The following is a 27,559-nucleotide window of genomic DNA, read 5'->3' as shown; positions in this document are numbered from 1 at the left end:
ATATCAGCACTGCGTTTGTTGCGTACATCAAGAAGGCTCCTCCTCCATTTCCAGCTGATGCAGATGTGGTCGATTTGGTTTTCTGTTCGGCCGTCGCGGGAAACCCACGTGACTTTATGTACTGGTCTATGAGGGAAGAGCGATCCACCAATGACCATGTCGTTATTACCACAGAATTCTGTAAACAGCTCCCCGTTTTCGCTCATCTCTCCTAGGCCATGGCGTCCCATGACGCGTTCAAGGTCCGCGGTGTTCGAGCCAATCTTCGCGTTGAAGTCGCGCATGTGAATTTGGATGTCCCCCTTCAGGGTTTTGTCTACCACGTTGTTCAGCTGGCTGTAAAAACTCTCTTTGTCTTGCAAGTTGGCAGCATCTGTTAACGCATAGCACTGGATTGCTGTAAGGTTCCTAACCCGTGTTCTGAATCTGGCAACGATTATTCGCTCATTTATCGGTTCCCACTTCATCAGGGCCGCATGTGCCCCTGGGCTCAGTAGGAATCCAACTCCTCTTTCTCGAGTAGCATTTTCACCTCGAATGCCAGAGTAGAGCAAGACTTGCCCGGATGATGTCCTGTGTTCGCCAGTACCCGGCCAGCGGACCTCGCTCAGCCTTAGGATTGCAAGCTTCAGGTGGCTAGCTTCCCTTGAAAGTTGAGCCAGCTTGCCCTGCTGGGCAAGGGTCATATTCCATGTTCCAATTCGTATCCGTGCTTTCATGCTAAAGGTCGTTGCCAATAATCTAGAGAGATTTCTTCTTTCATTTTCGGTAACTTTTTTGTGTTCCGGTACAGTAGGCTGTTAACCTAAGGTCCTTATCCCGCTGGTGGGGCTGCCATCTTAAAGTGGGCGGGAGCCACTGTGCCCCCTTTCCTGTTAGCATACGACAACCGAAGTTGCGTACCCCAGTCGGCACCTCGTGGAGGTAGGAATATGAGTTAATGAACAGAGGTTATGGAATGCACATGTTCACCCTTTGCCAACTACGTAATCCTACGTCAAGAGTAAAAAGTCCTAATAAGCGTATAACAACTATTTATAATATACTGCGAATTACATTTCATGAATTACATTTTAACAGAACGCAGTGGACTAACATGAAAAGCAATATCAATATCAGAAAATGTTTCGGCATCCTATTAGTTCGTAAAATGATCAATACTGCTATTTTTCTTGTGACAACTGACCGGCTAAACAGCATCATAATTTTCGATAAACATGTCTATTTGACATTCCCATTTATACAATTAATTTTCCCCGATAATTAGTACTTGTCAATTCGCATCACAACAGACAATTTATGTCCCTATTGTCCCTATGGCTGTTTTTTGGAATCTGCAAGGATCGTACAGCCGATAATTTTAATTACAAATGACTATATCAAATAGAAATCATAGTTAGTTTTCAGGGCAATTATATCAAGGGTCCTATTGCCTATATTGGTTCTATCTTCACTACAATCATCTATATCTGCAATGAAAAACAATTATCTCGTGTTTTTTTCTGACTTGTAAGTATAAGTTTCATCTATGCTCCAAAAAATATGGTTGATATACCCATTGCAGATATGGATGATAGTAGTAAAAATAGGCATAGTAAATATAGGCAATAGCACTAATAATGGCGTCCCCACCCTAGAATATTTCGCAGTGCCCTGCTGATAAACTAGCATGTACGCTGGATTGGAGACGTTAGTCTTGTGGTTTCTGCAACTTGAAAGGGCCGAACCATATGCTAAATGTGTTGGCTGTAGGTGTATGGCAATACTTGGCAATAGTTTTTGATCAATGTTAAATTCGCCAGTATTTCTATAAAATTACACCATTGATCCAATAGGGTATTGATTTTGCTGTTTTAATCCAAACTGAAAGCAAAAGCATGCATATGTTTGTACTTTTAAGGTATAAGCTTACCACTGAAATTGTGTATTTAAATTTAATTACGATTGCAATAAACATCAACCACAGCTATACTATTCGATTCTTCGATTGCTGAGCATGCAAGCAAAACATGATAAAAGTGTCATCATCTGCTATTTTCCCGTACACAATATCAAACTATAATGCAGTTTTCTTGACATTCTGTCCATTCTGTACATGTACCGCACTGCCGAGCTAAACTATTTCAAACTAAAAGCAAATCCAGTTCTACGTGTATCCCATCCCAAACAACGTCAACCCGTTTCCACCCAGGGATCACCTTTCCTGGGTCAAATGGAACAGATTGCCCTTCCAAAATCACAGAATGGATCACGGGCTCATAACTTCATATAGCGGGTTATTGCGGCGTCGTGCATGGCAGAAGGGAGCATTAAAACCGGTAGTTTAAAAGCTTTTCTCAAATGGATGAAGAAAAATGTGTGCGGATGCAGCCCGGAGTGCATTTTTTTCCCTCCGATGTGTTTGCGTTGAGTTACTACAAATGTGGGTTTGAACCGCACAGAAGGAAACATGTTTCAGAATAACAATGACCCAACGCTGCTGTCGCAGCGAAGCCGTAGATAGAGACAGGGCGAACTAATGCAAAAAGTTCAGGTAAATCCTTTGTGTATGGCTAATATTTTTCTCTTCTTTGTCTCGCTCTCTCTCTCTCTCGGTACACAGTTGTGCAATGTGAATCCCTGCGCTAATGGAGGAACCTGCTGGACAACGGAGGAATCGTTCTACTGCGCTTGCCGCCCCGGGTACACCGGAAAGATGTGTGAAGGTAAGTTCATACTGAGGTCGGTTGGGGTGGTTGCTTTGAACGTTTTAAAGCGTGCTTTTCACAATGACTGTACTCGGAACTATATATTTTTTCTATCACCTTGGTTTTTAATAAACAGCAAAGAAAGCGAACTACTGCTGGAAATAAAAGTAAGGAGGAAAATAAACCCGCTTGAAGCTAGTTGTGCACTAACAAAATTGATTGAAAATGGGGTGGTTAAACTAATCAAAATAGCAGCTCGATTGGACCTTACAATCGGTGCATTGATCATAAAGCCAAATCACTTTGGCTGCGAGGTAAAATCCGGCATGTGCGGTCTATGGTAATTATGCCTAGTAACTGTGGAGCCCTGGGGAACCAGTCAATACTAAATGTCATCGAAAGAATTAGAATTAGAAATTAGAAATTATAGATATGCTAACATATGTATTTTTCTGACAGTCAAGCAGCGCTTAAAGCGCCTAAAGCTTGCACTTGTAATTCAAAGCTGGTGTGGGAGTGTATCCTCTAACTGACGCAACTGACGGAAAAGAATCAGGTAAACCTTTACTAGGTTCCTAGCCAAAGCGGAGTGGAAGGAAACGAAAAAGCCGATGCCTTAGCGAGGCAGGGTTCATCTACGGATTTAATCGGCCCAGAACCGTTCAGTGGTGTGTCACCAAGCACACTTAAATCCGAACTTCGTGCATGGGAACACGAAACAATAGAGGAAAATTTGACATTCACTGCAGGACTAAGGCAGTCAAAGCGCTGCCAACTCTGCGAATTCGAAAACGAAACCACAGAACATCTGCTCTGCCAATACAGTGCACCAACTTTTCGCAGACTAAGAATCTTCGATAAAGGAACAATGGAGCCTTTCGAAGTCTGGTCTGCAAATCCCAATATGTAATAAACTTCATAAGAGGTGCAATGCCGGACTGGGAGAAGAGGTATGAATTGACAATGACGAACACTTCCATCAATAGTGTTTTGTCGGCAACTGATACCTAGACAAAAGAAGAAGTATACGACAATAGATAAAAATGGTCGCAGTGGTCAAACCTTCCGACAAAAAAAATGCCGTCGACAACGGTAGAACAATTATTGTTCTACTCGAACCGTAGTCGGCTTGAAAAACGACAAAAATATCGATCATCATTTTTCTACGAGACAATGCTTCATTACATACTGCAAAATCAGTTCACGGCATGCTGGAATAATTTGGGGCTCGAAAGTTTTACTGCATACTAGAGTGTCGCAAAATAGCACTATGTCAGAAAACCCGGGAGCTCACCTCTCAAATGATCTCTCTCACATCTCATTAAAAACGTTTAGAGTAAATAGTTCAAGTTTTATCATTTACCTCTTTCACATGAAACTGCTAAAATTTGAAAATTACAGAAATGTGTTTTGTTCCGCCTTTAGAAAACGGTAAATATCTCAGCGAGATTTAAAGACACGTCCTTACTTTCTTCGGCAAAGTTGTTCGTCATAAAATTTCCCATCTATACAGTATACGTACGTTACACTGAGATACTGTTCGATACCCTGTTTTGACGTTTATTTAAATGAAATTTCGAAAATTTTAAATTTTTCCCGAATTCAATAATTTTTTGTAACCAAATATGACTCCAGACATGCCTCCATGACTTTTTTATAAATGTATCAGATCCCAATGATAGTGAAAAAAATAGTTAAGTACCTTGTTTCACCTACTTTAACATTTCTAAAAATATTTTTTTGAATCTACTCCTGAAAAATGCCATTTTTTCATAAAACTCAAATGTGCGACCCCCAAATCGCGGCAACCAATGATGACGTCATATAAAAGTTTTGTTGGGACACCCTAAGCTATCATTTGAGGGGTGAGCCCCCGGGTTTTCTGACATAGTGCTCTTTTGGGACACTCTACTGCATACGTCTTACTCTCTAGACTTTGCCGATTACCAATAGTTTGCATCGATTGAGGACGTCATGCTCAGCAATTGAGATTTATTTCATACAAAAATTTGAGAAAATTGCTTGTTCAACGGTTCATGGGAAAGAAAAAAACAATTTCTGTTAGTGCAGTAATTGTGAATACTCGAAAAATGCTGCCAACAATTTAGCACGGTTTGAACAAACCTCTGTTTATCATTTACTAGCTGACCCGACAAACTTCGTATTGCCACAAATTAACCTGTGTTGTACATAAATCATGAATCTCGGATGATCTTTGTCACTATCTCGAGTTTTGTAAGCCCCCCAGTGGGCGGCGCTTCCGACGGCGGGTCACCGGCAACACTCGCGACCGTCTCGTCCTGAATGATCTAGTGTTACTATAGATAGTTTTTGTGGTCTTGTTATTGATTAATGTTTTATGGAAGAGTCTCGAATTTCTCGAGTTGGATTAGTTTTTGAGTTTCGCAAAAATTTCTGTTTTATTTGTATGAGAGTCCATATCCCCCTACCACAGGGGTGAGAGGTCTCTAACTATCATAAAATAAATTCAAGACTCAAAAATCTCCTACACGCTAAATTTGGTTCCATTTGCTTGATTAGTACTCAAATTATAAGGAAATTTGTACTTCATTTGTATGGGAGCCCACCCTCTTAAAAGGGAAAGGGGTCGTAATACACCACAGAAAAAAAATTCTGCCATCTAAAACTCTCACATGCCAAATTTGGTTCCATTTGCTGGATTAGTTCTCGAGTTATGAGGAAATTGGTATTTCGTTTGTATAGGACCCCCCTCCTAAAGTGGGGAGGGGTCCCAATTCATCATTGAAAAAAAAATTGTCTCCAAAAACACACATATGCCAAATTTGGTTCAATTCGCTTGATTAGTTCTCGAGTTATGAGGAAATTTGTATTTCATTTGTACAGGAGCCCCTCCTCTTAAAGTGGGGAGGGGTCCTAATTCACCATAGAAAATTGCTTGCTCTCGAAAACCTTCACATGCCAAATTTGGTTGCATTTGCTTGATTAGTTCTCGAGTTATGAGGAAATTTGTATGGAAGCCCCCCCTCTTAAAGGGGAGAGGAGTTATAATTCCTCTTATAAAGAGGGGAGGGGTCTCAATTCACCATAGAATAAATTCTTGTCACCAAAAAAAACACCCACATGCCAAATGTTGTTCTATTTGCTTGATTAGTTCTCGAGTTAGGAGGAAATTTGTATTTCATTTGTACAGGAGCCCCCCCCCCCATCTTAGAGTGGGGAGGGGTCCTAATTCACCGTAGAAAATTTTCCTGCCCTCGAAAACCTTCACATGCCAAATTTGGTTCCATTTGCTTGATTAGTACTCGAGTTATGAGGAAATTTGTATGGAAGCCCCCCCTCTGAAAGGGCAGAGGAGTTACAATTCCCCTTATAAAGAGGGAGGGGTCTCAATTTACCATAGAATAAATTCTTGTCACCGAAAACACCCACATGCCAAATTTGGTTCTATTTGCTTGATTAGTTCTCGAGTTATGAGGAAATTTGTATTTCATTTGTATAGGAGCCCCCCCTCCTAAAGTAGGGAGAGGTTCTTATTCATCATAGAAAAAATTCTTGCCTCCAAAAACACCTACATGCCAAATTTGGTTCCATTTGCTGGATTAGCTCTCGAGTTATAAGGAAATTTGTATTTCGTTTGTATAGGAGCCCCCCCCACTTAAAGTGGGGAGGGGTCCCAATTCACCATAGAAAAAAATTTTGTCTCCAAAAACACACACATGCCAAATTTGGTTCCATTTGCTTGATTAGTTCTCGAGTTATGAGGAAATTGGTATTTCATTTGTACAGGAGCCCCCCCTCTTAAAGTGAGGAGGGGTCCTAATTCAACATAGAAAATTTTCTTGCCCTCGAAAACTTTCACATGCCAAATTTGGTTCCATTTGCTTGATTAGTTCTCGAGTTATGAGGAAATTTGTATGGAAACCCCCCCTCTTAAAGGGGAGAGGAGTTATAATTCCCCTTATAAAGAGGGGAGGGGTCTCAAATTACCCTAGAATAAATTCTTGTCACCGAAAACACCCACATGCCAAATTTGGTTCTATTTGCTTGATTAGTTCTCGAGTTATGCAGAAATTTGTGTTTCATTTGTATGAGAGCCCCCCCTCTTAGTGGGGGGAGGGGTGCCTAACCATCACTAAAACCTTTCCTGGCCCCAAAAACCTCTACATGCAAATTTTCACGCCGATTGGTTCAGTAGTTTTTGATTCTATAAGGAACACAGGACAGACAGACAGACAGACAGACAGACAGAAATCCTTCATTATAGGTATAGATTTATGCAAGCGTCGTTTGCAAATCAATGCATGGCTGAGAAGAAATATCAGTGTTTTTCTTTTAATCGCAGCGTTTTACAAAATATGTCACAACACACATAATTTTATGCTACCATCGTACATTTTCCACAACCTATACCTTCGTTAAGGTATAGCAAAAGCAAAATTGTAAAACTATAAATTAGTTGTTTCACATTTTTGTCTACAAAACAAAACTGAATCCATAGTTGGTACATCTTATTTCCTAGATGATATAGAAATTCAACTAGTACCTATTTCATTCATGGGTTCTTAATTTTGAAATAGTCAACCACAAATCAATAAATAATTCAATTTGAAATCCTTCGAATTTCGACCGTCCAAAGAAATGACCCAAAAAGAGTTTCCTCCTTGAAGCTAATAGCGTTTGTTTTATACCTACGTGCCTCTAACGGGTGGTGTGGTACCAGTAAATCCAGGCAGCAATAAAAATTGGCTTTGGACTGATTTATGTTTCCACTTCTTGCCCAACGAATTCGGTGGATAGATATTTCACAGAGGATTTATCATCCTGGCTGTTACAGCAGTGTCCACTTGCTCGTTCCTATATTATAAAACTGTGTCATTCTTTTTTTTCAAAGAGAGCTTTCTAGACTGGAGCTTTGCTTTAAACTTGAGCACACTACACAAAATGAAGTGGGGGAAGGTTCTTTCCCTGTGCACAAACGATGAGAGTCCGTTCGACTGCTAGTCAGTCGGTGTGTCGCACTAATTGGACTTTTAATCGTGAGGATTATGACAAGTGTGAAGGGTAATATTTTTGTTGGATAAACCCCGTCTCGATTCGAGCTGTCGTATGGACGAACATATACTTGTAGATGCAGTTGAATCAACTTTACAATGGTCAGAAAAAGTCTGCTGGACTTGTTTTGAACATCTTCTCGATTTCAACTTTATTTCTTCTTGACTTCTTCTGGATTTTTTCTAGATATCTTCTGGATTTCTTCTGGACTTCTTTTGGTCATCTTCCGGGCTTCTAATAGATTTTTCTGGACTTCGTTTGCATTTCTCTTGGACTTCTTAAGCCTTGTTCTGAACTTCTTCTAAACGTGTTATGTACCCAAGCAGCACCATTTGTTGTATGAAGGGTTACGCAACTATAATTGAAACATTCAAGTCTGGTAAAAGTTCGCATCAGTTACCTTTATCGAACTGTTATGTTATTGAAAAAGCGCAAGAGGTGGAGCCTATATGCAACCAATTGTTACACATTTCTTCCAGGCTTTTTCTTGACCTCTTTTGGACTTCTCTTTAACTTATTGCTGATTTCTTCTGAACTTCTTCTGGACTTCTTCTAGACTTCTTCTGACTTTATCTAAACTTCATCCGGACTTCAACTGAACTTCTTTTGGAGTTCTTTTGGATTCCTTTTGAAATTCTTAAATACTTCTTCTGGACTCCTTTCGGAGTGCTGAACTTCTTCCGAACATTTTCCGAACTTGTTCTGGACTTCTTCCGGGCTTATTTTTGATTCGTTCTGGACTTTTTTTGGTATGCCAGAAGAGCATTGGGTTAAAAGGCCACTGCGACAGTCTTAATGATCGTCTTTTGTAGCAGGCCCCGATTGTTGTACACAGTTCTGGACTACTTCTAGACTTGTTCTAGACTCTTTCTAGACCGTCATCTGAACGTCATCTGAACTTCTTCTGAACTTCTTCTAAACTTTTTCTGGACGTCTTACGGACTTCTTTTGTATTTGTATTTGACTGAAGTTTTTGGAGTGTCTTAGTAGAATATGAAACCTGGAAATTAAATAAAAAGAAAACTTATCCCATTTAATTCTACTATGTATATTTTATTGTTGACAGATACGTATTTCGCCTATGTACGACTGTTCGAAAACAAAACACTGGGGAAGCCTGCAAATCGTAGGCGAAATACGTATCTGTCAAGAATAAAATATACATAGTAGAATTAAATGGAATAAGTTTTCTTTTTATTTAATTTCCAAGCTTGTTTTTGACGTCTTCTGAACCTCTGCTAGACTTCTTATGGACTTGTTCCAGACTTCTTATGAACCTTTTCTGGACTTCTTCTCTACTTATTGTGTATTTCTTCTGGACTTTTTTAAGAATTCCTCTGGATTTCATCTGAACATCTTTTGAACTTCTTTTGAACTTTTCCTAGAGTTCTTTGGGAGACTAATTTTACACTGGAGACTTTGGGACTTCTGGGCTTCTTCTTGACTCCTTATGGACTTTTTGCGATTTTTTTCTAGACTTTTTCTGGATTTTTGCTGGACTTCTTTTTAACTTCTTCTAGATTTTTCGTGGACTTCCGGAAGCCTGCCGTATTTTTTTCTGAATTTCATTGGGACATTTTCTATACTTCTTCAGAACTTTCCCTTCACTTCTTTCGGACTACTTCTGGAGTTTCCCTGGACTTCTTTTGGATTTCTTTTGTACTGGACATCGTTTTGGCTTTCTCTGGATTTTCTCTAGACTTTTCCTGGACTTCATCTGGATTTCTCCCAGACTACCCAAGCAACAATTTGAATTTTATTGTACTCTTATGGTGGTCTTCAAGACCAGTTTTGGTCTTAAATGCCATCATAAGAGTATAATAAAACTCAAATTGTTACTTGGGTACTTCTGCCTACTTCTGGACTTCACTGGCCCTTCTCTAGACTTCCTATGGATTTCTTCTGGACTTCTTTTGGACTTCTTCTGGGCTTCATCTTGACATCATCTGAACTTCTTCTTTACTACTTCTAAAACATTTTCGGGACTTTTTCCGGACTTCTTCTGACTTGCTTTGTTTGACTTCTTCTGGAGTACTTGTATTTTTCTACTGGAATTCTTCCAGACTTCTTCTGGAATTCTTTCAGACTTAACTTATAAATTAACTTCTTTGCTTAACGTAAGAACAACTTAACACGGACAAACAAGGCACAGCACTTATGGTTCTTACAAAACATTCAAAGTACCTTTTACGCTAAACGGTTTCGGGTTTGATCCAATCCATCTACGGATTCGAGTGTAGCGATGCATTCTATCTGCCTCCAACACAAATTTGATTAGGAGAACGCAAAGCTCCTAAAAAATGTGAGAAAATCCTCTCATTTAAATGCGTGGGAATCGATGTACATCAGCACCGCAGATCGGTTTTTAATTAATGAAGATGAGGCCCTCATGTCATCGCCTCTCTTCCAACTGACGAATGGGAATCTGTAGTAGACAACAAATCACAATACGAATGTAATCGACCACCGCTCCATTGGATCGCCGGACCACCGAGTTGGATCAAACCCGAAACCGGTAAGCGTAAAAAGTACTTTTAATGTTTTGTGAGAACCATAAGTGCTGTGTCTCGTTTTTCCGTGTTTTTCAGACTCGTTCTGGTCTTTATCGAGACTTCTTGCGGATTTTTTTTCTGAATTTTTGCTGGACTTCTTCTAAATTTCTAGATTTCTTGTGAACTTCTTTTAAACTTCTGGACTTCTGCCAGATTTTTTCTGAACTTCATTGGGACTTGTTTTGAACATCTTCAGGACTTTTCCAGAACTTTCTCTGGATTTCTTTTGTGTTTTTTCCTGGACTTCTTCCTGACTACTTTTGGATTTTTTCTGGATATTTTTTTGGATTTCTTCTGGTCTTTTTTACAACATCTTTTCAATTTCCTCTGGATTTGCTCTGGACTACTTATGGACTTCCTTCTAGACTTTCTATGGACTCCTTTAGGACTTCTTCTAAATTTCTTTTAGACTTCTTCTGGGCTTCATCTAGACTTCATCTGGACTTCTTCTTTACTTCTTCTAACACATTTTCTGAACTTTTTCCGAACTTCTTCTGACTTACTTTGCTTGACTTCTTCTTAACTTGGAGTTCTTATTGGCATTTTCTGAGCTTCTTCTGGCCTTCTTCTAGAGTTATTCGGGGGTTTTTCGGGAATTTTTTTGCATTTTTGCTGGACTTCTTCTGCACTTGTTCTAAATTTTTGTGGACTTCTAAATTCTTGCCGGATTTATTCTGAATTTTATGTTTGCTGGACTTCTTCTGCACTTCTTGATTTTTGCAGATTTCTAAATTTTTGCTGGATTTGTTCTGAATTTCACTTTTTCTGGACTTTTCCTAGACTACTTCCGAACTTCTTTTGGACTCCTTCTGGACATTTTTAGATATTTTTTGGATTTTTTCTGAACTTCTTTTCGACGTGCTCTGAATTTCTTCCGGACTTCTTCTGGACTTCTCCCAAGCTACTTCTGGACTTCCTCTGAACCTTTTCTGGGCTTCTTTTGGATTTTTTCGGGACTTCTTTTCGACTGCTTCTGGACTTCTTCGGGATTTCTTCTGGGCTTCTTCTAAACTTCTTTTAGACTTCTTCTGGATTGCATTTAGACTTCGTCTGGACTTCTTCTGTACTTCTTCTAAAACATTTTCTAGACTTTTTTCAGGTTTCTTCTGGACTGCTTCTAAACTTAGCCTTGACTTCTTTTGAACTTCTGCTAGACTACAATTGGACTTCTTACGGACTTTTGTTGGGCTCTTCTGGTCTTCATCTAGACTTAAGGTTTTTTCTGGATTTTTACCGGACTTCTGCCGGATTTCATTGGGACTTATCCTGGACTTCTTCAAGACTTCTCCTAATCTTCTTCTGGACTTTCTCTGGATTTCTTCTGGGCAACTGTTGGATTTCTTCAGGACTTCCTCTGGATTTTCTCTGGACTTCTTCTGGACTTCATCTGGACTTCCTTTGGACTTCTTCTGGACTTCTTTTGGATTTCTTCAGGACTTCTTTTCGACTTCTTTTGAAATTCTTCCGGACTACCTCTAGACTTGTTCTTGTCTGCACCTAGACTTCAACTAGACTTCTTCTGTACTTCTTCCAAAACATTTTCTGTCTTTTTTCCAGACTTCTTCTGAACTTATTTTGGACTTCTTCCGGAATTCTTTTGGTCTTCTTCTGGACTTCTCCTAGACTTCTTTTGGAATTATTCTAGACTGCCTTTGGATTTCTTATGGGCTTTCTATGGGCTTTTTCTGGGCCTCTTCTAGACTTCTCACATTTTATTCTGAACTTTTACTGAATTTTTGCTGGACTTCTTCTTACCTTCTTCTAGATTTCTTGTGGATTTCTTTTGGACTTATGGATTCCTTCTCCCGGACTACCTCTGGACTACTTTTAAATTTCTTCTGGGTTTCTTTTAAATTTCTTCTGGACCTCTTCTGAACTTCTTTTATTCTACTTCTTTACTTCTTTTTGACGTTTTCTGGACTTCTTCTGCACTTCTTCTAGACTTCTTCTTAGCTTCTTCTTGACTTCTTCTTAGCTTCTTCTTGACTTTTTCTGCACTTCTCATAGAATTATTCTTTGGTTCTTTTGGATTTCTAATGCACCTTTTTTGGACCACTTTTACATTTCTTCTGCAGTTTTTCCAGCCTTCTACGGGCCTCCTCTGGACTTCTTCCGAACTTTTTCTGAACTTCTTGTGGACTTCTTAGAGATCTCTTATGGACGTCATCTGAACTTCTTCAGGATTTCTTCTGAACTTCTCCTAATTTTTTTTTTTGATTTCTTCTGAACTTATGGACTACTGCCGGACTCTTCCTGAATTTCATTTGGTCTTTTCTGGACCTCTACAGGCCTTTCTCTGGGCTTCTCCTGGGCTGTTTCTGGAATTTTTTTGGACTTCTTCCGGGCTTCTTCGACACTTCTCCTGAACTTCTAGACTTTCTCTGAACTTCAACAGGATTTCCTCTGTACTTTTGCTGGACTTCTTTTGGACTCCTGGTAAACTTTTTCTGGAGTTCTTTTGAACTTCTTTTAAAACATTTTCTAGACCTTTTCTATATTTTTTCTGAACTTTTTGTGCCTTGTCTAATTTTTCTATATTTGTTCAAGACCTGTTGTTCTGGAACTTGTATGACTCCTCTGAGTCTATTTTGGATTTGTTCTATGCATGATCTAGACTTCTTCTAGGATTGCTATGCACCTATTCTAAATTTGGGCTTGCTCCAAACTTGTTCTGTACTTCTGGTAAACTTTTTCTTGACGTGATCAAGACGTTTTATGGGGTGATTTTTGATTTGTTTTAAGCTTCTTTTGGAAACGGGTTGTATTTATTTTGAACTTGTTTTCGACATGTTCTGGAGTTCCTCAATATTTGTGTTGGACTGCTACTGAACTTGTTTTAGATTTTTCGCGTACTTCGTGTACGTGTTGTGGATTTGTTCTAAACTAATCAAAAGTTATTTTTAAGCTTTCTATTAGAATCTCAAATATAAGCAAAAGAAATTTTTGGTCTTTAACATAGTAGTAGAATAGTAGTAGAATTGTTCAAGAACTATTCTGGAGTTAAATTTCCTCCAAAGGTTAGGGATGACTTCGAATTTTAAATTATTACATATTTGCATAGACAGTTCTAGTCTGTACAGAATATCCTAATATATCCATATGAGAGTCTAATGTTGGTATTCAATTCATTTTCTAGAAAACTTCGTAATCGATTCCGTCGTCAGCTCCAGCGAAATGCTGTCGGACAATCTCAACCAAAACGGCCCGAACGGTTTGCTGCATGCTAGCAACGGTGCCCTCTACGCGGACACGGAATCCTCGCGTGGTGGCAAACGGGGAAGCGCCATCGAGCTGCACAACGCGTACATCGCTGCTGGAACGTTAGGAGCCGCCATTCTGATCGTAACCATTGTGGTAAGTATCATAATATAGTGCCGTTATATTTTCGTTTTATCTTGGGGGAAAAATATACTGATATACAACCATTTTGGTTTAAGATTCGATTTACAACTTTAATGAAGGGTTATCACCCGGTCTTATGAGGCGAATCCAAATATTAATGGAAGATTTTTTTTTGTTGGATCTTATGTTTCTAAACAAAGTACAGTGTCACGTTCAGGGGAATGGAATGTTTTGGGTAATTATTCCCGGTCACCGAAGGGTGCAACAGAAATAATGCAATTAATTTAATCAGGTCCTCCGAGAAACCACCGCTGCTGCTCAAATCTGTACACTCTGCTGCTTCGCAATGTGTCCGCCGGGATGGAACAAGATGGAACTTGTGATAAAAACGTAATCGCTTGACAACTCTAATTAAGTGAATGCTAGTTAGCAAACATTTCGCCGAACAGCTTTCACATCTCGTCCCCGGTTAACCTTTGGAATCGGAAAATGGGCTCCCCCAGAGAAGGCGAAAAAAAATGAATCAACTCCTGTCGTACTAGGTAGTTCAAAAGCGTACTTAAAGTTTTTCATTTTTTGTACTTATTCTAGCCGCTAGAGTTCTTTTGTTCTGAATTAAATTCTACCAGTGCAGTGCGCTTTACGGGTTGGTCTTTCCTTTCTTCTGCCGGCTGGCTGTTTGGTTTGCAAGGGACGAAAAGAAAACTTACGGTTTAATATTTCACTTTTGACTTGTTTGCTTGCCGTTCACCTGCCCGCCCCACCGTTTTGCTAGCAGAGTGGGCGAGGCCGCAAAAAACAGTGTAGTCGTCGTTCGTTACTAGCTCCTTGTTCGTAGCTCTCTGTAATAAAATTTCACCACGTTTCTAGCAGTTCATACCACTGTACACTGGGCCAGGAATCGGAATTAGCTAGGCAAAATGTCTAACTGATTGGAAATGCATTTTGTTGCATCCTTGTTTGGTGCTAGAATTTATTTTGATTAGTTAGAATAGATAATGCTGTATTTCAAATTTCAACCCAATTTCTATGACTTCAACTTATTCACCTTTGGCTAATTGCATCCGTTTTCTGACCCAGTGTGCAATATATTTTGTGCAAAGAAGAGGGAAATTCGATTACCTTCCTATTTCAACCCAACGTTTCTGCAGTGGCAGAGACTAGCCAACCGAACGAACGAACGAACGAACGACCGACCAACCGACGCGGTTGTTCCCACTGCAGTGGGAGGAATACATGCCGCGAAAGTCAAGTCATGAATCATTCAGCTAGGGTGCTTCGCAAAACGTGACATTCGCTGTTCGGAGCGCACAGCTTCTCACGAGCGATTTGGTGCGAAAATTCTACCTGAAAGCAAAATGGAGTGTCCAAGTTATTAAAAACTGTAACTGGCATAAAGTTTGCCCTATCGAAAGTTTGAGTTGGGAAATCCTTTTCACTTCGAGTGCCATCAGGTGAATGCTGTAATGCGATTCGCGAAAATAGGTACTACTGCAAAAGCGGGTAGCTTTCAAGCCAGCTCAGTCGACAGTTAATTATTTTAATTTTCCTGGTGCACGTGTTCTAGAGAAGTTGCAATTTGACGGATTGCGCCCAGTACTAATCACTTCAGCTAGGATGCTACCATAAGTAGCTTGAAAATTCGGGCTGGTACCGAATAGCCGAAACACAAATGGCCGAATCACGAATGGCCGAAATCCAAATGGCCGAATTTCAATAACAGTCACAGAAGGCCGAATCACGTAAGGCCGAATCACGAATGGCCGAATCACGAAAGGCCGAATCATGAAAGGCCGAATCACGAATGGCCGAATCACGAAAGGCCGAAATTTTTCGGAATGCCTAAATAACTACTCAATAAAAAACCATGAATTGGCAAGTAGTTAACAAATAACTTTAATCAAACAAAAAACAAACTACTACTATTAAACAAACAAAACATGCTTTAAGAACGCCTTTGTTTAGCGCTTAATAAAACCGCAACTGCGTCAACAAAATTTTTGCTGCTCATTTTGAGAGCATTAACACATTTCGAGTAGATTTTTTCGTCTATTTCTCGGCGCGAATTCGGAACATCCCCTTGAAGAATTCTAAGGATGTTCCTCTCTATCGCCTTTTGCTCCACCCGCAGCTCTGTGATGATCCTGGTCATTGACAGGTGATGGGAACCAACAATAGTTGCGTACATTACATGCTTGTTTTTATTGAATAGTAAAGCATCGGTTTTCCTCTCTGCGACAACACAATTTTGACGACAGGTGCACTTTCTTCATCGTTGAAACCAGCAACATCGGATGAATCGCCGGATGCACTCATTTTTCACAGGACAACTACCAACTACCGTGCGGAAAGCAAACCGTGTTCAACAACAATGGACACAACTGTTGGCTTTGCTATGTGCGATCAACAAAGATGGACACGGCGGGATATTGAATGAAATATTTCGGCCGCTTTAGTGATAGAGTAATAAACTTGTTTTACCTGGTTTTTATCTCATATTTCTTCATACATCTTCATTATAAGGTGCGAGACGTATTTACCGTGTTAGTAGCAAATGTTTCCTAGATGATTCAGGGCGAGACGGCCGTAGGCCGCGAGTGTGCGCCGGTGACCCGCCGTCGGAAGCGCCGGCCACTGCGGGGGGGCAGCCCCCCTGCAGAAACCACTACTATTTAGGTGCATGCATTTTCCTGGGTTTACTGTTTATTAGGGAATATCCCTTAGTTAAGTCCGAACGAGCGGCAGCGAGTAAGGACAGCATGTACCCAATGTTTGCGCAGGTTGAAGGCTATGAATATTTTCGGTCGAATATGACATTCGGCCATTCGTGTTTCAGTCATTTGTGATTCGGCCATTCGTGATTCGGCCTTTTGTGATTCGGCCATTCGTGATTCGGCCATTTGGTATATTATGCCATTCGTTATTTCGACCATTTGTGTTTCGGCCATTCGTGATTCGGCCATTTGTGTTTCGGCCATTCGTAGGTAATCCGAAAATTCAGTTAACACTGACACTGGTAAGGAAGCAGCAGCGTAATAATGAGGGTAGAAAACTTTGCGTGAATATTTTCATTAAAAGTTTACGATCATTCTGCGGAAATCTTATCACAAACAAGAATGGTGGCTAGAGGTACAATCAATTCACCGTGTTATGGTTATGGTTTCGACCGTATCTCAGAGAAAAGCGAATATCGGACCGTTAAAATTAATTTGGGATTGTTGAATTCAGTGGCTTCAAGCGATTTAGAAGGTTTTTTGAATGCCAGGAGTGTTTATTAATCTCAAACTTTATTAACAACGCCTTAACACGTGTTTACCGTACAGAATATGAATTCCATAATTTTTATTGGTTGTCACTATTATTTGCGACTTTGTAATCAATGAACAGCGTGGGGACTCTGAATTCGCGGCACTTTTGGAGGATCCATTTTAGACCGATCATCCATGAAATCGGCCTTCCCACAAATCTATTGACTATTGGCAACAGTCGATGGAAAATTACTTGGGAGAGTACTTTATAGGTGGCATTCAGGATGATCGCTCGGTAGTTCTCACAATCCAGCTTGTCACTTTTCTAGTAAAAAGGACAAATAATTTCGTCCCTCCACTCAACGACGCATTTAAGCTGGAAGGCCTACTTTTCCTTCCGTAAGGCGCTTGGATCAGGCTTTATTCTTGATATAGTTTTAAAGGTCCTTTTCAAATCCAGAAACACCGCAACCACATTGTGCTTCTCCTCCAGGTTATCTTTCCACCATGTAAGGATCAGGTATAACATTTTGTCCACTGGTTTTGGCGTTTTGCCCCACGTAATGATTTTGACTCTTGCTAAAAATCGCCGAAAATTACAAAAATACCAGTGTAAAAAAGATCCCAAAGTCTTCTAGAAGTTGAAGGAACATGGAACTGTCGGTCTATAAATTTCCTTGGAAGTACCCACGTGCTTTCTAAAGAAGTGAAGAGCCGCAAGTTCGACATCGTAGCGCTGCAGGAGGTATGCTGGAAAGGAACGATGGTACGTACGTATAGAGATGGTCATACCATCTACCAGAGCTGCGGCAATACACACGAGCTGGGCACAGCTTTTATAGTGATGGGCGAGATGCAGAAGCGGGTGATCGGGTGGTGGCCGATCAACCCCCGAATGTGCAGATTAAGAATCAAGGGCCGATTCTTCAATATAAGCATAATTAACGTGCACAGCCCTCACCTCGGAAGTACCGATGATGACAAAGACGAATTCTACGCGCAGTTGGAGCGTGAATACGACCGCTGCCCAAGACATGATGTCAAAATTATCATCGGTGACTGTAATGCTCAGGTTGGAGGAATCATGAGGAGGAATTCAAACCGGTGATTGGACGGTTCAGCGCTCACCCGCAAACGAACGAAAACGGCCGCCTCCAAGAACATGGCCATACGTAGTACCTTCTTCCAGCATAACCTCTGCCATCGGTACACCTGGAGATCACCCAACCAGACGGAATCACAAATCGACCACGTTCTGATAGATGGTCGGCACTTTTCAGACATTATCGACGTCAGAACCTATCCGGGCGCTAACATTGATTCGGATCACTACCTAGTGATGGTAAGGATACGTCAAAAACTATCTGTTGTGAACAACATACGATACCGCCGCCCGCCACGGTATAATCTAGCGCGACTGAAGCAACCGGAGGTCGCCGAAAACTACGCGTTATCTCTCGAAACCGCGCTGCCGGAAGAGGGTGAGCTGGATGAAGCCCCTCTTGAAGACTGTTGGAATGCCGTGAAAACAGCAATTAACAGCGTAGCGGAGAACGTCCTAGGTAGTGTGGCACCGAATCGACGTAACGAATGGTTTGGCGAGGAATGCCAGCAGATATTGGATGAGAAGAACGCAGCACGGGTACAAATGCTGCGTAGAGCCACCCGTCAGAATGTGGAGCGATAAAAACAGAAGCGGAGGCAGCAAATCCGACTCTTCAAGGAAAAGAAGCGCCACCAAGAGGAGAAGGAGTGCGAAGAACTCGAACAGCTGTACCGCTTTCACGACACACGGAAGTTCTATCAGAGACTCAACGGATCTCGCAAAGGCTTCGTGCCGCGGGCCGAAATGTGCAGAGATAAAGATGGAGGTATCTTGACTGATGACCGTGCGCTGATCGAAAGGTGGAAGCAGCACTACGATGAACACCTGAATGGCGTGCAGGCGGAAGACCATGATAGCGGAGGAAGTGATCATATTGGTGCAGCAAGCGACGAAGATGTGCCACCGCCATCGATAAGGGAAGTTAAAAAAGCCATCCAGCGGCTGAAGAACAACAAAGCAGCGGGAAAGGATGGCATTGGAGCGGAACTTATTAAAATGGGCCCGGACAAGTTGGTCGGCTGTCTGCATCAACTGATTGTCAAGATTTGGGATACAGAACGACTACCGGAGGAGTGGAAAGACGGGGTTATCTGCCCTATCTACAAGAAACGCGGTAAGCTGGATCGTGAGACCTACCGAGCGATCATTATTCTGAATGCCGCCTACCAAGTGCTGTCCCAAGTCCTCTTTCATCGACTATCGCCAATAGCCAATAGATTTGTGGGAAGTTACCAGGCCGGCTTCATGGAGGGTCGGTCTACAACAGACCAAATCTTCACCCTGCGGCAGATCCTCCAGAAGTGCCGCGAATTCCGAGTCCCCACGCGCCACCTATTCATCGATTTCAAAGCCGCATATGATAGCGTAAACCGACAAGAACTATGGAAAATTTTGGACGAAAACGGCTTTCCGGGTAAGCTTACTAGACTTATCATGGCTACGATGGATGGGATCCAGTGCTGTGTGAGAATCTCGGGTGGATTGTCGGACCCATTCGAATCTCGCAGGGGACTTCGACAAGCAGATGGCCTTTCTTGCCTGCTATTCAACATTGCGCTTGAAGGTGTGATAAGATTAGCGGCGATCGAAATGCGGGGCACGATTTTCAATAAATCTAGTCAATTTATCTGCATTGCTGATGACGTGAATGCTGTCGGCAGAACATTTGAGGCGGTGGAAGATCAGTACACCAGACTAAAACGCGAAGCAGAGGAGATTGGATTGAAGATAAATACGTCTAAAACGAAATACATGCCGGCGGGCGGGACTGAGCGCGACAGGGCCCGCTTGGGCAGTACCGTGGTAATCGACGGGGATGAGCTCGAGGTAGTCGGCGAGTTCGTATACCTTGGCTCACTGGCAACAGAGGACAACTATACCAGCCGTGAGATTAAAAGGCGTATTATCAGCGGAAGTCGGGGCTACTACGGACTCCACAAACACTTGCGGTCGAACAATCTGAGCACACGTACAAAATGCACACTGTACAAAACACTAATGAGACTGGTTGTCCTCTACGGGCACGAAACGTGGACACTGCTAGAAGAGGACCTACGAGCACTCGGAGTTTTCGAACGGCGGGTGCTAAGAACCATCTTTGGCGGAGTGCAAGAAAACGGTGTATGAGGGCGAAGAATGAACCACGAGCTCGCGCGTCTCTACGGCGAACCACATATTCAGAAAGTGGTTAAAGCTGCAGAGTTGGAGAGGTTGTATCGTTCTCAGTAAACCAGAAACTGAACGGATCCCGCAAAAGCTAAATGCCGCGAGCCGAAATGTGTCGGGATATAAATGACAGTATTTTGACGGACGAACGTGAGGGACCGACAGGTGGAAGCAACATTTCATAAAGACCTGAATAGCTCCCAGACGAACAGCCATGGCGGCGCGGAAAGCGATTTCGATGGTTGCCAACCCCAAAGCTCACCACAATAGATCAAAATAATGGTCGCGGTGGTAAATCCCCAACACGAAAAAAAAACCCCAATGATAGATGAAGTTTAGGAGGCCATCATGTAGCTGAGTAACAATAAATCAGCTGGGAAAGAAGGTCGTCGAAGCGGAGCTTATTATATGGGATCAGAAAAGCGGGCCGTTTGTATGCACCGGCTAATTGTTAAAATTTGGGATACGGAATAGCTACCAGAAGACTGGAAAGATGGGGTTATCTACTCGACCTACAAAAGGGCGACAAGTTGGACTTTAGACTGAAAGAACTATTGAGCGATCACCGTTCTCAATACCACCTAAAAAGTGCTGTCCCAAATCATTTTCTGCCGACTATCACCAGTTTGTTGGAACTTATGAGGCCGGCTTCGTCGAAGGACGGTCTACAACGGACCCAATATTTACACTGCGCAGAAAAGGGCCGAGAATATAGTGTTCCCACGCACCATTTATTCGTTGTCTTCAAAGCCGCATATGACACCATCGATCGGAAAGAGTTACGGAAAATCATGGACGAGAACAACTTCCCCAGTAAACTCTCAATAGACTGATTCAGTCTACGATGGAAAGTACACGATCTTGATGTCCCGTAGTGAGCAGCTGTCGTACTTTTCCTCTAGCTACGCATAGAACGCTTCCTTTTCATCGTCGGGTCTGCCTTCGTGTAGCCAATGCGCGTTTGTGATGGTGTAGTTGAAGAAACGGCCTTTTATCCTCAACACACGCATCCTCCCGTTCATCGCCTTACAGTCTTTTACCCGATCCTGCATTCTACCAATTACTATGAAGCCCATTTCTAGCTCGTTGGTCGCTCTACCGCTCTGGTAAAATTGAGCTCATATATGTGAGGTGTAGCAATATGGAGGCATTGTATAAATTCCAGTCAGAGTCTTTTATCGTTTTTTTATCGAAAGGTTAGCACCACTGCGACCATTATTTTGATGTATTGTGGTTTAAGGCATAATGTGTTGCTTAATAAATGGCCTTGCTTTCTTATTCGCTAATATCGGTTTTATTTTCCTAACGATATGATCTCTATGGTTTTTCAAAGATAGATTTGAATCTACCACCAATCCGAAAAAGTTCATAAAATCTACTATCATTTGAAGGTATTGAGTGTATTTTTACATCTAGTGAGGTAATAGTTTAGGGATTTAGGCACGTTCAAATCTAACTGTTAGAGGATTCTTTTTTCATACATAGGACAGGCGCTTTCTGCATGCAGCTGTAAACGATTTTTCAAAGGCAAACTCCACGTAACGGCAATAAATAATAGGAATAGTAACGGCCCAAACATTGAGCCTTGCGGCACATCAGATTTGATCAAACTACATGAACTGTTACAATTTTTGACAAATGTATTCGGCGCTCTTTGTTCTAGATAAGTTTCTAACAACTTTGACGCTGGTTCTGTAAAGTCACACATATGTATTTTTGTCCATAACTATGATTGTGACTTTTTTGCACTGTATATATGGGAAAGGGAAATGCTTTGCGCTATTTTTAGGTGAATGTATTTATCTAAACGCCCATATAAAATAAAAAGAATCATAAAAAACACACTCAAAATCATATTTTACAACAAAAAATGTTGCAATAAATCGCCGGATGCTACTGTAACCGGTACTTTTCATTTATATGTATCGCGCCATTAGATGCAAAGCCCAAAACCATTCTGCCCGTGTGAACTGCAAAAATAAAAACACTTCTATTTTCCACATAGTCTAACTCCGCTTCCCACTATTCAATCCCTACAGAGGCAAAAGCCATTTTCCAAAGCCAAGCAATCTATGTTGTGAGTCACAAATGTCCATCGCCTGGTATTATATCCAATTCTGGAAACTCATAACCAACATCCAGCGATAACTATCAATTGATCCCTTCTATGAATCCCCATCGAGGAATGATACCACGTTACCATGCATAGTTCTGCCGAACGTATCGGTGAAAGCTACCTCGTTACTGTATCCGCTATTGCAATTGATTGCACCGTGTGACATCGCTATGCACCAGCAAACTTTTATTTATCCGGCCCTGCATCCGCTCACCCCGTTCGGTCTGTACCATACTTGCTGCAAAACAGCAGACCCACGGGATAGGTTTTGCCTATTTGCATATGCTCGATCCAACAGAAGCTCCACAAGAACGGGCGTCGCAACGGACTCAGCTGGCATGGTGTAAAATTTTTAATTAAAATTTACAAAACAAAAACCGAGCACCATAAACAGGGGTAGTTTGTAAGTGTTTCGCTACCATGCTTTATGCAGCGTGTTTTCTGTGCGGTTTCTGCCCGATCTGGCAATGGTTGGTTACCTTTGTGTTTCCAAGCCGATGCAGCGATTATTTTTTGCTTCAAATTTTGATACCTAAGGTGTCGTGTCGTAAAATTAGATCTTTCAATTTCAAAATAGCTCCTGGTGACGGTTAGCCGCCACGATGTCCTGCTGCAGTTTGTCCATTGTGGCAACGAATGGTAAAAGTAAGGCAATTCAAGGGTATAGGTATATAGACGAAACTAGAAGCCAATCGTTTCTGATCGACGTGGCGGCGGTTTGCACCGTGAGGAAAGGTTTTACATGGCCCCATACCATTCATTCGCAAGGTGTTAGAGAATTGTGCACAATTAGCATTAACACGGTTACGGTCGCTGTCGTATGCTATTGGGCAAGGGTTTGAGTATGCTAATGTGAGGCAACTTTTCAGAATATCGGCCACTGGTCTATTGGTGGCTTGCTGATTCGAATTGGGGGTGCGCAGCTTGACGACGTTTTCTCATACTTGTTTTGACCGTAACGTCGTAGCAATAAATTTGGTTAGCGGTTTTTCAACCCCATGTTTTTGCCATTATGCCTCTTATGGGCGACTGCGACCACTGGGGATGATTGAAAAGAAAAACTCTTTTGTAAATGATCGTTTGTGTTTCCACAAACACAGGATCCACAGGGTGTGCCGTGGCTGACATTTATTTTTGTATTTAGTCACTATAGTCGTATTAATCGCTAATATTTCAAACATTTATTCTATGTCAAATAGTAACTGTTGAAAATCATGTTTATTTGTACAATTAAGTCAATTGTAACAAAGCTGGTTTTGACGTAAACAGTCAGAATCTTAGAAGAATTTTGAAGTGCAGTGACTCAAACAACCGGTCCAGAAATGCACGCGCCTAACCTGTACTAGTCAAACACTGATTGACTTTATATTCTCGAACTGTGATGTAAATGATAGTGATGCACCAAGTTTTAAAATATCTGATGATTAAACTTAGTGTATGTCTCTTTACGAAAACTTGGACAAAGTGAAAGAAACTGCTGAATGTAGGAAAAGAAAGAAAATTAAATGTTGAAAAAATACAGCCGTACTACCCTACTTGATTTGTAAATGAGCAGTGAGTTTAAATGATATCCATGAGAAAGTTATCTCATTGAAGAGTTGAAGCGTTGCGTAAATATGCCAGGGGTTGTAAAAGTCGTGAAAAGCAGAAGCACAGACAAGTGGGTTACGCTAGAATTGAAAAGAAGAATGAAAAGAATACGAGACGCAGCATATCCTATATTCCTCCAACAAAGCCCCGACCTCGCTTTGCTAATGTCCACTGCAACGAATACGCTTGTACTCATGAATGAGTACTCTTAAGAGCTTTGGAAAACTTTAAAATAAGAGATCAAAACAAAGGTGGCACTCCCGCAGGCTATCAGTCTCAGTAAAGGTGATGTGAGGTTGGTGAACGGCTGGATAATGCGTAACATCGCTACCTGGCGTACTTGCAGGTATAAAATAGACCTCATAGAGATTCCTTAGCCTCTTATCCTGCAACTCCTATGTCTACCTCCTCGTGGTACCAACCGGAATACGGGAAACCTTACTGGAGAACGGTTAACCAACCCCGGTGGAAACTGAGATCGTATACCGATAATCAAGGAGGCAGTCATGCGAACGCCTTGTCAGCTTTGAGCGTCTATTCTCACTTCAGGAGTGGCCATTGATGGCTTGATGATTTCTCAACTCAGTGCGCGATTGAACTCCAGGTTAGGAGCGGCTCACGACAGCGTCTGATCCGGAGTGGGCGGCTGAATTAAGAAATGTGTTGTATTCGTCACTACAGTGAAGACGGTAACCCTTTCACAAGACTTGATAGCATGGTATTGGCAAAAGGTATAGCCTTGCTAACTGTGAGCACCTGCCTCCAAATTAGGTGCGGCTCATGACGGTGATCCGGTTGCACGGTGGATCATCGTTCCCTTACTAGGTACGCGGCTGTATCCCAGGTTAAGGACAGCGTCCAACAACGACTGATGCGGCGGCTGACCTATGAAACGCTATGTCTCGCTAACTATACCCAAGACGGCAGACCTGTCTGGGACTCTAGACATCGCAGCCCTAGTAATGCGACATGCTTAAAAAACTTAACTGCAAACAAGTTAGGCAATGAACCACAATGGAGTAATCGGTATGAGCCCAGCCGAACGAAAAAGGACAATGATTATTGAAAATTCGTTACTTGGAATGTCAGGACCAGGAACCGAAACGGTTACAATTTTTTGTACATTTGCCAGTATGCAGTGCCATGTCATAATCTCAGCTAATACTGTCGCTTCGTATTGTTTCTGTATCGAGAGAGCTTAGCTCTCGATGTGTTGAAACTAATTGGAATACGTACATGATAATAAGCAAACATTCTTATTTCACTGTGGCCAGTCAAAAAAAATGTTACAGTATAGAACCCGAACAGGAGCGAAGAGCAAAATAATATCTAAATGTGTTATTGGAAATCGAATAACACATACCAAAATTTGGTCTTGTTTTGGCTGAAAATTTTACTCCTCTAAGGCCAAATGAATAACAACTTGTGTTATTTAAACAACAAAGCAATAACATGACTGTATTCAGAGTTTAGAATAACATATTTTAGTATTATTAAGGTATTGAATAACAAATGCTGCAGTATATGAGATATTAAAGAACCATTTTATTTTATTATCTAAAATCTCTTTAATCAATAAAAAAAATTATATGAAATATATCCAATGTCATTTTAAGGCCAAAATAATATATGATAACAAAATCAGTTATTAAACTCATCTTACAACCACTGTTTTAAATATCCGCTCAATAACAAAATGTATTATCAATGTATCTCCAAATCTATTCAATAACAAAATCAGCGGGGTGCTATCCCTATCTTAACGAATGGTGTTTGACAGTCGACTTAACGATTTTTAATGATAGTTCCCATCACTGTTACGTACGCAACAGTAAAAGAGAATACAAAAAAATGTCCTAATAGTGGTGACAAACTTTTTACCATACCGAAGGGGTTATGATACGTAGAACAAAAGATGTTTTCGTTGTGCTAGAATTTATTTTCTGTGCTTGTGTACTTTGAACGACTCGTCCCGAAATTGTCCAATACTCTTTCAGCAGGCTGCGAAATCTGTCATGTAAAAAAAACAGAAGTTAACTAGTGCATTTGTTCGTTAGTTCGAAAACAGACACTGATGCAGCCTGCAATTCATAGGCGAAATACATATCTGTCGTGAATAAAATTAATAGTTGAATGCAATAGTGAAAAAGTTTTCTTTAACGGGAAACTATCAGTCATCAACTTTTCGTCGTTCAGCCCAATTTCGGAAGCACTTTTTGGACCCAAAAGCGGGGTTCTGTTTATAAAAATGTAAATACGGCATTCTTCTTGCTAATCTGAACACAGCGAATATATTTTCATGCACAGAATTTTTATTTCAAACAAAAAAACTGGTTTCGAAATTGGCAGAATCAATGACGACTAATTTCACCTTAATTTCAATCTTCGTATTCTACTAAGACGCTCAAGAAACTCCAGTTAAAAAACAGAAGGCTTTGCTTAGTTTTGATTTGCTATTTCCTATCGACTGATGTGCTATTAACAGCGGAAATACGTTGAGGAAATCTTGAGTTGCAAGTGTTTAAAACCTGACCCTATATCTTCATGCAGTCCCGATATGTTGCCGAAAGACGTCATCCTACGTCATAATGTTGGTCAAGTGAACTTTTATGCGTGTTGTTATTAACCAGCTATTGCTTGACCAGGCTGCTGCGCTATCAGTTTATTTAATTGATTATTGAAAAATAAATACAACATTCACTTCAATCAGTTCAACAACATACCTAATAACGCATGCATGCACTACACACATCATATAGAGCGATACAATTCAGATGAAAATAACAGATAATTATTAATGATTCAGTGCCTAATATAGAGTGTATATTGAAATTAACTGAATCTATCTCACCATGCTTACACTGAATCATCCAACTTGTGGTCGAGCCGAGCACGTCGCTACAATCGAGTGCACTACCGAAAACCACATCCCATCGAAACAAATATTCAAGTACCAATATGGAATCATAAAGCCGTTTGATGCGAGGCTCGATTTATCGTCCAATGCAGCAGGTGAAAAAGCCAGCTGGTTGTGTCCCTGAGGGTAGCAGCAGTCAGTGGTCAGCCCAGTCAGTACGAATTCGACCTCCAATGGATGCCGCAATTTATTTGATTTCATATCCCACTCTTTCTCACCCGCCTCACCTCATCTCACCACAATTTTTCCCTCTATTCGTTTCAGGTAACCGCATGCCACTGCAAGGTGCACCAAAGCTATCGCCACTTTACGACCAAACACCGCCAGCTGATACCGATCTTCGGCCGCAAAACGAAAGCGTCCTCCGCCAACCGGCACTGGCTCAGCGGCAAGGGACACGGACAGCAGGCCCCGATCGGTGGCCACAGCAATCTCAACTACAGTTACGCCCACCAACATCCGAACTCGTACAGTCTGCAACCGGAACGAATAATCAATAAACCGCTACCAATGAATCTGGAAAACGACATGTACTACACGGTGGACTTTGGTGAATCGCAAAATGCGCCCTTGATTCAGTAAAGCCGCTCCCCGCTGCGCTGCTGGTAAACAGCAACACCGTTAACCAAATGCCGCTGTTTCGCTATTGTTTTTCGACTTGTAAGCATTCCGTTCGTTTGTTCAGGCGCTTACCTATTAGGATAATTATGAAATGTAAGTACCTACCTGTCTACAATGAGGCTCAATTTTGATTTTTCCCTCGTCAAGCGAATGGGAGAAATTGAAAAAATATGAAATTAGT

General features: G+C 41.3%; 1 protein-coding gene across 1 annotated transcript in view; it reads left to right on the top strand.

Moving 5' to 3' along the window:
- The window catches only part of LOC128740327 (uncharacterized), a 199,888-nt gene extending 172,549 nt beyond the window's left edge, over positions 1-27,339 (top strand). Inside the window, exons 11-13 of the mRNA XM_053835865.1 lie at positions 2,603-2,705; positions 13,410-13,627; positions 27,022-27,339. Of these exons, the coding sequence (XP_053691840.1) occupies positions 2,603-2,705; positions 13,410-13,627; positions 27,022-27,339 (639 nt within the window). The remainder of the gene's footprint in view (positions 1-2,602; positions 2,706-13,409; positions 13,628-27,021) is intronic.
- Positions 27,340-27,559: the final 220 nt, after the last annotated feature.

Source organism: Sabethes cyaneus, chromosome 3 (genome assembly GCF_943734655.1).
Source record: "Sabethes cyaneus chromosome 3, idSabCyanKW18_F2, whole genome shotgun sequence".
Lineage (NCBI taxonomy): Eukaryota > Metazoa > Arthropoda > Insecta > Diptera > Culicidae > Sabethes > Sabethes cyaneus.
Note: the sequence above shows the minus strand (reverse complement) of the source record. Positions and strands in the feature narration are given on the sequence as shown.